At 41.4% G+C, this 14353-nt stretch overlaps 1 protein-coding gene across 1 annotated transcript in view; it reads left to right on the forward strand.

Annotated features, from left to right (window-relative positions):
* The first annotated feature begins 869 nt into the window (after positions 1–869).
* The window catches only part of GTF2E1 (general transcription factor IIE subunit 1), a 56302-nt gene continuing 42818 nt past the window's right edge, over positions 870–14353 (forward strand). The window contains exon 1 of the mRNA XM_054386569.1: positions 870–1317. Coding sequence (XP_054242544.1) covers positions 870–1317 — 448 coding nt within the window. The remainder of the gene's footprint in view (positions 1318–14353) is intronic.

A 14353-nucleotide genomic window follows, 5' to 3' on the forward strand; every position in this document is an offset into this window, starting at 1 on the left:
AGTAGTCTAAAAGTCATGATAAGTTACTGAAAAGATACTTCATGGAATAATTATTTTAAACACATAACGTCTTCATGCTATTAAGTCGTGATTTTTCTTTGTTTATCATCCTGTATTATTCATGGGTTTTTAAGGCCTGAATGTGAGATACTTTAAATGAAGCATCAGTACTTTGGAAGCACTTATTTGCTTGTCTAAGATCAAGGCTGAAGTAGTTTGTGATATAGGACCTGGAAGAACTGACGGTTTTAATGCTGCAGACTAAGTAAGGAAAAGCCTATCTGTTCTCCCTGTGAATCTGGGAGTTTTGCTGGAACATAGGCTGCTCTGCACTAACAAGCTGTCCTCATGGTGTCTCTGCCCAGTGATGTCTGAGGAGTAGAAGCAGGCAGGGTGGCTTATAGTGTGATCAATGACATCAGCCATGGCCATAAGACTCCTCTCTTGGGCTGACTTAGGGCCTTTCTTGCTGTAGCCTTTTTTCTGTTTCTCCTATGCTACAAGTCTCAGCTAATCGTGAAGCTGGGTACTGGAACTGAGCTTCAAGACAACTTTCTTACTCCAGCTTTGTTAACTGTGACTGAGTAGAAAGGAAATTTGCTGTACATAACGGCAGCAGTTTCTTGTGTACTTTTTAAAAGTTTTCCATCGTTGTGTTATGAAATAGAAGCACCATTTCTTAATTCTTCTGTGGTATTGGCCATGAATATCTTCAGGGAGCAGTAGAGGGCTTAGGAAAGAGAAATGGAAAATACCCTGTTCTTTTAGCTGTAAGATGAATGAAAACTTCTGCAGTCAGAAGACTTACTAAGAGTCCATCTGCTTTTTTTTCATTGCAGTATACATGAAGCTTGAGATCTGAACCTGCTATGACTGACCCGGACGTCCTCACTGAGGTCCCAGCAGCTCTTAAACGCCTTGCTAAATATGTGGTGCGTGGCTTTTATGGCATTGAACATGCTTTGGCTCTGGACATTCTCATCAGGAACCCCTGTGTGAAGGAAGAAGACATGTTAGAGCTCCTTAAGTTTGATCGGAAGCAGTTGCGGGCTGTCCTCAACACCCTTAAGGGAGACAAGTTCATCAAATGCAGGATGAGGGTGGAGACGGCTCCCGATGGCAAAACCACCCGACATAACTACTACTTCATCAACTACCGCCTTCTGGTCAATGTGGTGAAGTACAAGCTGGACCACATGAGGAGGAGAATCGAGACAGATGAAAGGGACTCCACCAATCGCGCCTCATTTAAATGCCCCATTTGCTTCAGCACATTCACAGACTTGGAGGCCAACCAGCTGTTTGACCCCAGGACAGGTAAGAGTACAGGTTAACAGAATGCTCCTGCTCTGTCCTTCGTCATGTCAGTGCTGGACTTAAAGGAAACAGAATTTTAGGCTGATTGGTTTGAATGTGGCCAGAGTTAGGGTGACACTTTCTTTCTGCATGTAGTAAATATTTGAGTAAAAAAGGACTGTAAATCGTTGCTGTCACCTGAACAGTTGTTTTTTTAGCTGCTCCACTGGTAGTTCCTTGCTTTTTTTTTTTGCTTTTTTTTTTTTTTTTTTTTTGTATTGGGTGCAATAGTTCTGTACAGACAAATAGTAATGTTGGTAAAACACTTGTACAAATGCTTGAGTGACAAGCAGTAGAGAAATTGAAGTCTTATCACAACGAAATTCAAGGGTGAATAAGGTAGTCTGTTCTTGTTGGAAGCTGGTAGCTTTGCAGTATGACCTGATCTTGCTTTTGAATTGTATGACTTACTGGTAGGTTGCAGAGAGGAGATATAGATATAGATATATATATAGGCAGGTAGCAGGTGTGTGTGTGTGTATACATATATGTGTGTATATATATATATATGTAAATACATATGTAGTTGACTTTGTTATGCAAAAAAATCGTAATTTAGAGATGGTCATGCAAGGAGTGAGCTGTTACTGTTTAATTTTCTTCTAGCCAGTTCATTATGTGGCACACCCTACCTTCCCCAGTGTAAAGTAGTTCTCGGGAAATTAACAAAAATTAATTACAGATTTTCTGTGGTTGGGAGTAAACAAGATTCTTTTTCAAGTGTGTGTCTCAGTCTCAATAGAGGTGTGTCTCTCTCATGCATATGAAATAAGAATCTTTTCTGGGTGTCATTGTCTACAGGGGCAGTCCAAATACTTTGTCTTCTGTGCTTCTGGCCCAGGGAAGAAAAGGAAGAACATCTGCACCTGATCCTGATTTGCTAATCTAACCTAGGATTATTTCGGGGGGAAGGCAGGTAGCAAGGGTTGGGTGCTAGGCTTCCATCTTCTGAATTTCTTTACTTTTCATTTTTCCCTTTGAATTGTTTGTCCTGATCTTGATTTTTCTAGAGAAATGATAGAATGCACTAGGCTGGAAGGGACCTCTAGAGGTCATCTAGCCCAACCCCTTGAGTAAACAGGGACATCCCCAACTAGTTCAGGTTGCTCAGGGCTTCATCAAGCCTGTCCTTGAATGTCTCTAAGAATGGGGCCTCAACCACCTCCCTGGGCAACCTGTTCCAGTGTCCTACCACCCTCATAGTAAAGAACCTTTTCCTAATGTCCAATCTAAATCTACCCTGCTCTAGCTTAATGACATTGCCCCTTGTCCTAGTGCTACAAGCCCTTGTAAACAATACCTCCCCAGCTTTCCTGTAGGCCCTCTTCAGGTACTGGAAGGCTAGCATAAGGTCTCCTTTGTAGCAGCAGAGATCTCCCCTGAGCAAAAGTCAAATGCTCTTAGGAACATTGGAGTGTGGTGCTTTGTGTTCAGTATCTTGACTCTTTTAATCTAGGATTACATCAATGTCTGATCTGCTTTGGAGAAGGGGGGGAAAAAAAAGGACCAAGAAAATGTTGAGGCAATTATTTTCCCTCTTTGCTGCCTCCAAAGATGAAGAACAGTGCAACTCCTTTTACTTGAACAACCATGTGTCCCGACCCAACCCTGGGCAGTGGGAGGTCATGTTAAGATTCAAAAAATGTTCCTTGGAGTAAATTAAGGTGAACTGACACCATAAGGCTGATGAGTTAGGTTTATTAGAGCAAATGAAAACTCTCAGTCACTTGCACCTTAAGGATGCTTGGTTGGACTGGAGCAGAGGGAAAATGGGAAGAAAAGGGAGAGTCAAAAAGAGACCACCACCCTTGGTTCCCACAAGGTGTCACAGACATGGTCCAAGCTTGTTCTTGGTGGTGGGTGTGCATTCCAGCAGGCTCTTAGATGGTAGATGCAACACATGGACGCTGGAATTTGCTGTCTTTTTGTACCCTTTTGTCAGGGGCTGAGCACTGTCTCTCCAAAATCACAGAGCGGTGTGCCTGCTGCCATTGGCCTCTCCGTGGCGTTGTTGCAGTGGTTTTAAACAGGGAATTCCTGCTTATCTCTTTTAATTGTTAATCCAGCTGCCAAGCTGGCAGCTCCCCTCCAGAGCTATTAAGGCCATCACCCTGTCTATTCAAGACCAGATGTGTCACACCTTGTTTAAGACAATAGAGTCATTAAGGGCTATCAGGCCTGCCCTGCCACATGTATAGTTTTGAGACAATAGAGGACTGGGCTATCACACCAAGAAAATGACATTTAGATCTAGAGAAGCAGAATCCACTAAGTCATATGACAATCGTTGCTATAATTGAGCACAGCTCTTCTTGTTCCTTCATGGAGAACCAAAACTAGCGATGCCAGCATGGATTTTCTGTGCTCACCACTGAGTACAGAAGCTGCACGTGCTTCCTACAGCAATGATTGTCTACAGTTGTGGGTGTTGGGCTGAAGGGGAATAGTGGTTTTGCAGTTTGCTTCAGTCAAGAGAGAGCAGAGAATTTACACTGAGAACATAATTGAGAATGTGAGACACTCGTCCTTAGGGGACCTGTAACAGTCGCAGGTCAATCCTCTCAGCCTGTGTGGGCAGTGTGTTCCAAGACCAAGGAACTGGCTGTCGAGGAGATGCAGAAGACAATGCTGAGATTCTGCTTTTACATCAAGGCCTGTGCTCCAGGAACTGATGAGGTCAACCAAGGGTTCCTCTGCATTATAGGCACTGGCTGCCTTGGCAATGCAAAATCATTCACTGGCACATGGAGTGTTTTGCAGTTTTGCTGATGGAAGGAAAGGTTGAGTGCTGTATTTCCTACAATTCTCAGCAGTTGTTTTTTGTCAGTATAAATGCAAAACCCGAAATGGCCAGTTTAGCCTCGCTTGCTTTCAATAAGATCATACCTGTCTAAGATTTTATACATATTCTGTTTCTCCTTTTTAAACTCTTAAGTCAGTAATAGCTTTGTCTGGATAGTGCCTGATCATGCTGATGCTGTTGCTTCTCAAGAGCTTTTACATGAAACACCAGTTTGGATGGGATTCTCCAGTTACTGTTTAAAAAGGGCTCACACTGTCTGCAAACCTTGAGATAGCTGCTTGTTTCCATTACAGGTAAATAAGTGGACAATTTTGTTCGGTACTTTATATTGCTTTATATTGCAGTGGTTGTGTTGTCAGCAGATCTTTCCTGCTCCTTTGAAATTTGGTGGTATTAAAAAAGAACAATTTTGGGTCTCTCACAGAGGAAGCTCATGAGGTCAAGGCATGTACAGGAAGAAAGCTTGTTAGACAGTGAATACCCATCCTTTTCCAAGCATGTCTTTAGCCCTTTTCAGCACTATACATAAACCTCTCCTGCTCAGTGGAAATCATAGCAGTACAACCACTTAAGGGTAGCTGATAGCCACATGAATTTCAGTCATGCTTTACTTGTGCTGCTTCAGGACTGCAGCTGTGTTGGTAACATATTCTGAACTGAAAGACCTGTAGGGCCAAAATTTGTTAGTACATGGATCAGGCAGAGCATGGAAGACATTCTCTGAATCTGTTGTTAAAAGACATCCTGTTTCACTGTCTGCTTCTTGTCCTTGTCACTCAGAGCTGGGAATGGTTTGGCTGTTTATTTCTGCTTTGCTTTCTTCTTGCATAGTTAAAATTCCAGTGCTTCAGAAAGGAGTTTGTGTGCTGGAGTGGCCAAGAAGGCCAGCAGCATCTTGGTCTGTATCACAAATAGTGTGACCAGCAGGACCACACAGGTGATGGTGTCCCTGTACTTGGGCACACTATGGTTTCAATTTTGGGGCCTTCACTACAAGCAAGAGATTGAAGTCATGGAGTGGCTCCAGAGAAGGGCAGTGAAGATGGTAAAGTGTATGGAGAAGAGGTCTAGTGAAGGGAGCTGGGGTTGTTTAGTCTGGAGAAAAGGAGGCTGAGGGGAAGCCTTCTTGCTCTGTAACTCCTTGAGAGGAGGTTGGAGTGAGGTGGGTATTGGCCTACTCTCCCTAGTAAGAAGTGATAGGATGAGAGGAAATGGACTCAGGTTTAGGTTGGGCATTAAAAGAAAGGGTTCTCAGACCCTGGAATAGGTTCCTCAGGGAGGTGGTTGAATCCCCATCCTGGAGGTGTTTCAAAGATACAGAGATGTGGTGCTGAGAAACATGGTTTAGCCAGAGCTGGTAGAGTTAGTGTGGTAGTTTAGGGTTATGCCTTTAAAGTTTTTCACAGATCTTGAGCAGAGAGTAGTAGAAATATAAATCACTATTGGATGTAAAAAGGAAAATAATGATTATTCTAAACAATTCAATTGGAGGAATATCTCCTATAAGATTTGGTTCCCAAAACAATCTTTAGTTCTGTTCTTTTCTTCTCTTCTTGCTTCTTCGCTGGGAAGATTCTAACAGGCATTGCTGACCTTGACTTGCATTTGTTTTGTCTGGTATTAACATTCTCTGCTTTTCTCTCTTCCCCTCTTTGTACAGGGTGGGTGGAGGCAGGGAGGCAGCTTTCCCTGGTCTTTTGGCCAGGGGGTCCTTGTGCTATTTTATTAATTATAAATAACTGTAAATATTGTAAATACTTTATATTTGTACATATTCATTGCATTCCATTGTAGATTGTAGTTTTGCTTGTAAATAGAGCTCCATTTGCTTCCAAATTGAGCTAGTCTGATAAAGTTAATGTTGGGGGGGAATTTTCAAGCCACCACAGTTAGATAAGGGTTGGACTTGATGATCATGAAGTTCATTTCCAACCCAAACAATTGGATTCTCTAAGTGCAAACTGAGCAATTGTTGCTCAGTAGCGTTACAAGAGAAGTTACTGCTTTTGCCTGTCCTTATCAGTGATGGTAAGAAGATTCCCAAAATATCTCTGTGCCTGTAGCTATGCTCTCAAAAATTTGTCAATTAAGAGTGCTTTGAAAAGTCTATGCATAATTTGAATCTGTAGTGCTCTATGGTTTTGTTTTGTTTACTATGTCTATGTCCTTGTCTTCAGCACACGTCTGTTTCTTACAGGTTACTGGCTGTCAAATGGAGGCTTTTTCAGCTCTGTGCTTTCCTCCATTTGTGAATTATTTTGAGAGATTATTGTTTCATCAGAAGAAGTAATTATTGATGGTTTTGGAAGGTGGAAATGTTTTAGCGGAGAGAAAATAACTGATAGTAAAAAGGATCTGTTTTCAGGGTACATAGGTACACAGTTCTTGGTGGCCGTTCATATATTTTAAACAATGTAGCAAGTTGCCACTAAGGTAATTTTAAATGTAGATTTAATATGATATAAATGTTGCCTTGAGAGTGTGATCTCTGCTGGTAAAAGCAGCATACAATGTTTTCATTCCTTTTTCTGCCGTTTGAATCCCAGAAAGGCTCCATAACCTTACTATGATGTCAAAGGTTGAACACAAATTGTCTGTTACTTGTAGAAAGTTCAAGGATGGGAATAGTGCAATGTTAAAGAAACCGTCAGATGATAAAAGCCAGGTTTTAAATGCAAACACTAAATAACACTGCTGAATTCTGTCTGTTCCCAGACCTGGGCTGACGGTAGACACTGACATAAGGGACACTGGGTTTTCAAGTGTTTCACCTAGAGGTAAGATGTAGCTTCATTAGGCTCTTACACAGACCTGTGGAAAGAATTTTTGTGCTTTTAAATGTAGAAAATACATAAACTTGTTTCTGTGGGCCAAATCTTACATTTGCAAAGCAGTCTAAACAACTGCATACCATCTTGTGGACTGGATTTTTTTAAATTTTAAATTAGTTTCTGGAGAATTAAATATGTGGAAGTCTGTTCTGTGGAGTGTGAGGGGAGGGAGAGGAAAAGCTGCGTTGTCTCACCCAGTAGAGGGAGCTGTCTTCTTTGTACAGATGGGTTTGAGTTGATTCATTAATTGAATGTCACAAAACTGGAAATTACGTTCGTGGATATGTGTTCCACGGTGTTGATTAATTGGTTCTGTTTGTGGACTGTCTCTCAGATGTATCTCATGATTTTTAATTGCATTTGTAAATCTAGTGTAGTGTTGGGTTCAACTGTCAAATTCAAGGTCAGTTTGAAAGAAAGTGTGTGACTAGAAACTGCAAAAGGGGGAGGGTGTGGTTGAAGTTGAAGGACTGACAGAAATGAGATCCCACAGTGCATCATATTATTCAGCTCTGGATTTCCTTAGACACTCTAAATTCCAAACTGTATCCAGGATATTCACCAGTGTTGTAGGTGATTTTAATGTTAGAAAGAAAATGAAGTAGTTTTTCCTCTGTCCTTTTTTACCTTTGAAATGTAATTTTTGTGCAGTCTTGTATTTCTTTTCTGTTACTGTGAAGAAAAATCTTGCTGTTAACAGTAAATAGTAATTACAGTTGGTCTGTCTTAGATACATCAGTACATTAAGTGTCCTCACTGTAACATTCACTTAGATAAGACATGAATAATAGTGGAAAGAAAAGGATGGAAGATAAATGAGTAATGTGAATCAGGAAGATGATGCTGTTGGGATGTTCTTAATTGCAGTTGTAATCACTGGAGTCTTTTGTTGTTATTGGAAATCATAGCAGCTAATTACTTGTCTACTCTTTGCCCTCCCACAGTTTATTCTTAGTTTGGTAAATATTTTGGATAGCACTCTCCTACTGTTCCTGAAGATGCATGGTAGTAGCAACAAACTGTCTGAATCCCTTTCATATTCTGTGTGCTGATAGGAAATTTAATTTGGGAAGGGCAAATTGAAGCTGGTGAAACATCAGTTTTATAGAAGGGAAGACAACTTGAATTTCATTTTAATCCCACTTGTTTTACTACCAGTATTTCACATGGCATTTGAGTACTTCATAACAGAATTGCACATAACATGTTCAGAGGTTGATTTTCTGTACCTGTCATAAGGCACCTTATATCACATTCAAGCTGCCTGTATGCAATTGAGCGTTTGTATGGTTTGGGTCCTGTTACTGAGATTAGAAATTTGACTAGTCTTTGATTTTTTTTTTTTTTTTGCTTCGTTCTTATGTGTTGACTTCTAGAGCTGCTGCCTTTTATTCTGAGTGCTCAGCTTCTCAATTCATCCCCAGTGAGCTATTCAGAACACATTTGTCTTCTATTCTTGTTCTGAATTTCCACTTCCTCAGGCAAGTTCTACACTAGCTTCGAATCTTCCTCATTTGATTCAAATTACTTTTGAGCCTGTCCTATCTATTTGGTTAATTTTTTTTTCCCTGTGTTTTCCCTTTTCCCTGTGTTTTTGCCTTCCCTGTTCTCGTGGAGCTCTTGTGTCCATTTCTGGAGTATCTCTTTTTGTATTCTGTCCCTTTGAGTTGTTAGAAAAAAATAAATCACTTGGTGCTATTTATTCTCTGTATTTACACTATGTAGTTAATACTATCTTATCTTTATGTTGTCAATTCTTGTCTTCAGGTTCAATGATTTTCAGAACAGACATCTCTGGTAGCTCAGTCTACCATAGTGCATGTGCAATATGATGTTGCTACTACAACAATTTACAGCTTTTTACCATCTAAAATCAGGTCTTAGAAAGTCTTTGTAAATTGACATGTCAGAAATTTCCCTTGACAAAGAACTCAGAACAGTTCCATACTGAACAACTTCAGGTTCTGCGAAGATTTTATTTTTAATTTTTGTTAGCTTTCCAAGTGTATGTAAATACATTAGTATGATTTTTTTTTTTCTTGACTTCATAGGCGCATTTTGTTTGTCTGTGCTGCCACTGAGAGCTTTTGGCAAACACCAACAGAAGGAAACTGCCCGTGCTCTGCTTAGTTTTTCTGTTTCTATTCAAATCTCTGGCAAAAGCTCCAAGAGTATTCCTGTCAGCTTTACTCTGTTTCAGCTTGATAAGGCCTGGAGCCCCATGAAGGGAAAACTGAGAAAAACAGATCAGAATTAATGCAGGTTTTTCTAAAAGTAGGAATACTCTTTCAAATGACTGAAGAGGGATGTGTATGTTACCTCTGTAACTTGAACTCCCTCCCTGCGTGTTGAAAATCCTGTCTGAAAGATAACCACGAATCTCTCAGCTTGGTGGAGAAAAAGGTAAAGGTAGAGGTAGAGCCTGTGCAGATTGTAAGTCACTGGAGTAACTCAGAAAAGCTGTTTTCTGTAGAGTGCTGGCTTCCCTGTGTTCCACATCAACCACAGGCTGGTCTGCTGTCTCTTAGATTTAAAAAAACAAACCAACCAACCAAAACCAACAACATATCTGATAAATGCAGATCCTGACTTACAATTTTTTTGTCTGCAAAGGACATTTTATTATTAGAGGTGCAGGAAGTAATTGCCCTTCAAGTAAAGGTTATCGCGTCAACTTTTCTCTGGGCTTTGCAAATTGAAATAGATAAGAGCAAGAAGATCTCTGTTAAATCTGTGAATACTGCTAAGCCATATGTAGTGATGAACGCTGGACTGCAGCACTCCTGTCTTTTACTCTAGTGACTTGCTGTTCTTTTGAAACTGCATCCTAGGTATTAGCATCTGCAAAATGTGTAATTCTTCTAGGCATGGGTATCTGTAAGTCGATTCAGGAGCTCAAGGTCTGTTACCTGTGTTGCAGTCTCTGCTGTTGGATGCAATTTGAGGTTATAATCATAGAATCCTAGAATCAGTCAGGGTTGGAAGGGACCACAAGGATCATCTAGTTCCAACTCCCCTGATATGGGCAGGGACACCTCACACTACATCAGGCTGGCCAGAGCCTTATCCAGCCTGGCCTTAAACACCTCCAGGGATGGGGCCCCAACCACCTCCCTGGGCAACCCATTCCAGGCTCTCACCACTCTCATGGTGAAGAACTTCTTCTTCACATCCAGCCTGAATCTACCCAACTCCAGCTTTATTCCATTCCCCCATGTCCTATCACTACCTGATAGCCTAAAAAGTCTCTCCCCAGCTTTCTTGTAGGTCCCCTTCAGATACTGAAAAGCCACAACAAGGTCACCTCAGAGCCTTCTTTTCTCCAGACTGAACAGCCCCAACTCTCTCAGTCTGTCCTCTTAGGAGAGGTGCTCCAGCCCTCTGATCATTCTGGTGGCCCTCCTCTGGACACGTTCCAGCATGTCCATATCCCTCTTGTATTAGGGGCTCCAGAACTGGACACAGTATTCCAGGTGGGTTCTCACCAGCAGAGTAGAGGGGGAGAATCACCTCCCTTGACCTGCTGGCCACACTTCTCTTGATGCAGCCCAGGATCTGGTTGGCTTTCTGTGCTGCAAGTGCACATTGACCTTTTCCAGGTCACTTGTGACCATTTCACCTGTTTCCTTTCTGAAGGGGCCCACACCTTCCCTAGTCTTCTTTTTACCATTAATATACCTGTAGAAATTCTTAGTGTTCCCTTTAACCTCCCTGGCTAGATTCAATTCAAACTGTGCTTTGGCTTTCCTAACCAGGTCTCTTGCTGCTCAGGCAGCTTCCTTACATACCCCCCATTCCAGCTGTCCTTTCCTCCACTCCTTGTACAGCTTCCTTTTAAGTGACAGTGTGTCCAGCAGCTCCTTGCTCATCCAGGCAGGCCTCCTAGCATTCTTCACTGCTTTTCTCTTTGTTGGTATACATTGCTCCTGGACACAGAGGAGGTGATCCTTGAATACTGACCAGCTGTCCTGGGCCCCTCTTCCCTCTAGGGCTTTGTCCCACAACACTTTGGCCAGCAGATCCGTGAAGCGATCAAAGTCTGCATGTCTAAAGTCCAGGGTCATAAGCTTAGAATATGTCCTCCTGGTTGCCCTGAGGATCTTAAATTCAACTGCTTCATGGTCACTGCAGCCAAGGCTGTCTCTGAGCCTCAGATTGGTTACCAGCCCTTCCCTGTTGGTGAGAACAAGGTCCAGCATAGCACCTTTTCTTGTTGGTTCCTCTACCCTTTGGAGGAGGAAGTTGTCATCTATGCAATATGATGTATTGGCTCATTTGGTATTTTGTCATAGTCTTCTCGGTGGAAGCTTAAAGTAAAAAAAAAAAAATTGTTCATTAACTCCTAATGAGTTATTTCATATTATTGTATCCTTTGGATATTCCCTCTGTCCAGTTGTGTCTTTCTCTGCTTATTGTCTGGCTTAATTTATCCACCTTAGGACAGAAGGAAGAACTCGTCAGCTCAGAGCTGCTGAGGTTTTGCATATGAGCTGGAGCAGAAACAGCTCTTACTGAGAAGAGGAAAGGATTCTTTTCTGATTTTGTATTGAATTGCATATTAAATCATCTGGTGTTTCTGGACAATCAGTAATTTGATGTGTGTCTCATTCAGTCCATTTTTTGAATGCCTAATTTAGCTGTTCAAGATAAATGTCTTCTGGATGCTCAAAAATTCTGTTACCTTTTCTTTCATTGTGCTAAAAATGGTCTGCACACTGAGATGAATGGGCAGCTCAGTGTTCCTCTAGATAATATCAAGTGGTTCTGAAGGTGGTGCTTTTTTTTGTGTGTGTTTTCTCCTTTCCTAAGACAGTAAATGTTAAATTGCTCCTCTAGTGGCAAACGCAGGTCATCAGGAAGGGGAAACTGCAGCATGAAATGTATATTAATGTTGTTGTGAAATGAAGAAGAAAATTCAGTTGATATCTTTTGAATTTGCTGGAGTTTGCTACCTGAAAACTATGCCTAAGGAATAAATACATAGAGGCAGTTCTGCATACATACATTGCAGGCTGTGATCAGGTTGCTATTTCACAACCGTGTTACAGCACTGCTCTGCCCTTAGAGCACCTTGCATGCCTCATTCTCCACTGATAACCTGCTGTGACCTCCTGGCAGTTTGAGCTTGTATCCTGTATAGTACTTTAGAGAAATGTATTTTAAACTGCTGACTGTGCCACTGTATTGTCTTTGGCTGGCTGTACTTGTTCCTTGGCCTGAAAAACTAGTGTCTGTTTTTCAAATTAAGATGAGAGTCATAGAGCATGGTGCATTTTCACCCAAAAATGGGTGTCAGGGTAGAAATTGGAGGCCCAAATGTGTCTATCTCATAGTGAAATAAGCCTTTCAGTGCACACTACTGGCCAGGCATGGTGCCGATGCATTGCCAGTGTTGCCTGATGGCATAGTAATGCTGTAATTAAGTTGGACAAAAGTAGTAAGTCATGATGAAGTAATAATTAAATATAATAGGCATATGTATGAATCCTTCATGAGTCTAAGTAAGTATTGTGAGGTCAGTGGTAACAGGGACATTGCCATGAAATGCTTCGTGAGAGAAATTCAATCATAGAATTGTTATTGTTTTGCTTGGAAAAGACTTTGAAGCTCGTGGAGGTCAACTGATATCTAACTCTGCCAGGTCTGGTGCCATGTCCTGTAGCACGACATCACTGCATCTTTTAAACACCTTCCTCAGTTTTACTTCAACTGTTTGCAAATTCTAGAGAGTGAAGTGGAAAGGCAAAGCATATGTGGTCATCTGGTATTTCTCTGAGAGGAAGTATTTTATTTAAGAGTTTGGTTTGGGTTTTTTTTCCCCGTTTTCTGCATGTGTACCTCTCAGATGTACCACTGTTGTGCCTGTCTTTCTGCTGTGAGGAGGCACACAGCAGAAACTTCTTGTCTGTCTGAAGGAGACTTTTAGGAGCCTTGACCAAAAAGTGATTTAAAACAAGTAAATGTGGAAGTCCTTAAAATATTATTAAGCTGTATGCAAAGTTTAAAATACAAATGAAAGGTGCCCAGAATGGTTTGCAAAAGCCAGCTCCATGGTTAGAGGAGTTCTGTCATATTGGTGGGAGTGTATGGAACATGTTTATAGTCTATTTTTGAGGATGAAAAGTAGCTCCTCTACAGGCAGAAGCAGAAATTGTAAGAAGTTGCAAGGAAAGATGCTATACTGTACCTTGCAAAGTAAAGTGCTCAAAGTGCAGCTGCTTCTTGTCGAAGGAAGGAGCCTTCCTAGGTGGGCCCAATTTTCAGTATGCTTAGGGAAGCAGCTGTCTGTTCTTTGGTCTTTTTTTCACTGCCTGAATGAAAAACAGTTGTGGCAGACAAGAGAAGTCTCTTACTCTTACTCTGGGAGGACATGAAAGGCAGGCTTTCCCTTGCCAGTCTGCTAAAGTGCTTCTCCGTTGGTGTGAGCTGGTTATTTGGGGGGTGGGAATAGATATTTTTGGTTTGGGATTTTTTTTTTTTGGTGGGTTCATTTAGGGGGTTTTGTTTGGGTTTGTTTTGTTTGGTGGTTTGTTTTTCTTTTGGGAAGGGGTGGCAGCAGTATGTGTGTGGGGTGTTTGGTTGGTTGGTTTGGTTTTGCTTTTTGTGGAGGGGGGTTATTGGTGGGTTTTTTTGTTGTTTGGTAGTTGGGGTTTGTTTTTTTGTTGTTGGGGGGGGGTTGGTATTTTTTTAGGTTTTAACATTTTAAAGACATGAGTATATTGTCATCTGTTGAAAAGAAGGTCAAATTTGGTCCATGTCGCCACTTAATCCTCTGCTGGAGTGGTACATTTGAACCCTGATCTGTGAGTTTGGACAAACATCCTTTTGATATCCTATCTGTTACATTGTCTGAAAGATTAACAGCTTCCCCTGTGGCGCCATTCAAGCTGTTCTTTCTGTTACCATATCAGTTGAGACTGGTTTCATAGCTTACCAAGAAATGTCAGTTGTATGAAGGGTTTCTATAGCAAGCTGATCAATTGTGCTGCGGAGGCTCCGATGAGGGCAATTTCTGCTAGCCAGTTTTCACAGTAGCTGAGGATTGTGAGAACAAAGTTGCCTGTAGGAGCATGCCAAGTGAAACTGCAGCAGGTGCCCTGATGGAAATGCTCGATAGCTGGCAGTAATACCAGTTCTCATATATGCCCAATACAGACTTTTTGTAGTTACCATCCACACATGCCCTGCCAGCAAACAAAATCTGCTTTCTTTCATATAAAAGAGTAAAAACTGCTTGTGTGACCACCAGATACTGTCTGGTTCTTAAATGTGGTGGATGGATTTGAGGTTACCAGCAGCAGTGTCAAATTCAAAGCAATACAGCAGTTCATTTTAATAGAAAGCTGCAGGTTCTTTGTATCTT

Source organism: Indicator indicator, chromosome 1, assembly GCF_027791375.1.
Source record: "Indicator indicator isolate 239-I01 chromosome 1, UM_Iind_1.1, whole genome shotgun sequence".
NCBI lineage: Eukaryota > Metazoa > Chordata > Aves > Piciformes > Indicatoridae > Indicator > Indicator indicator.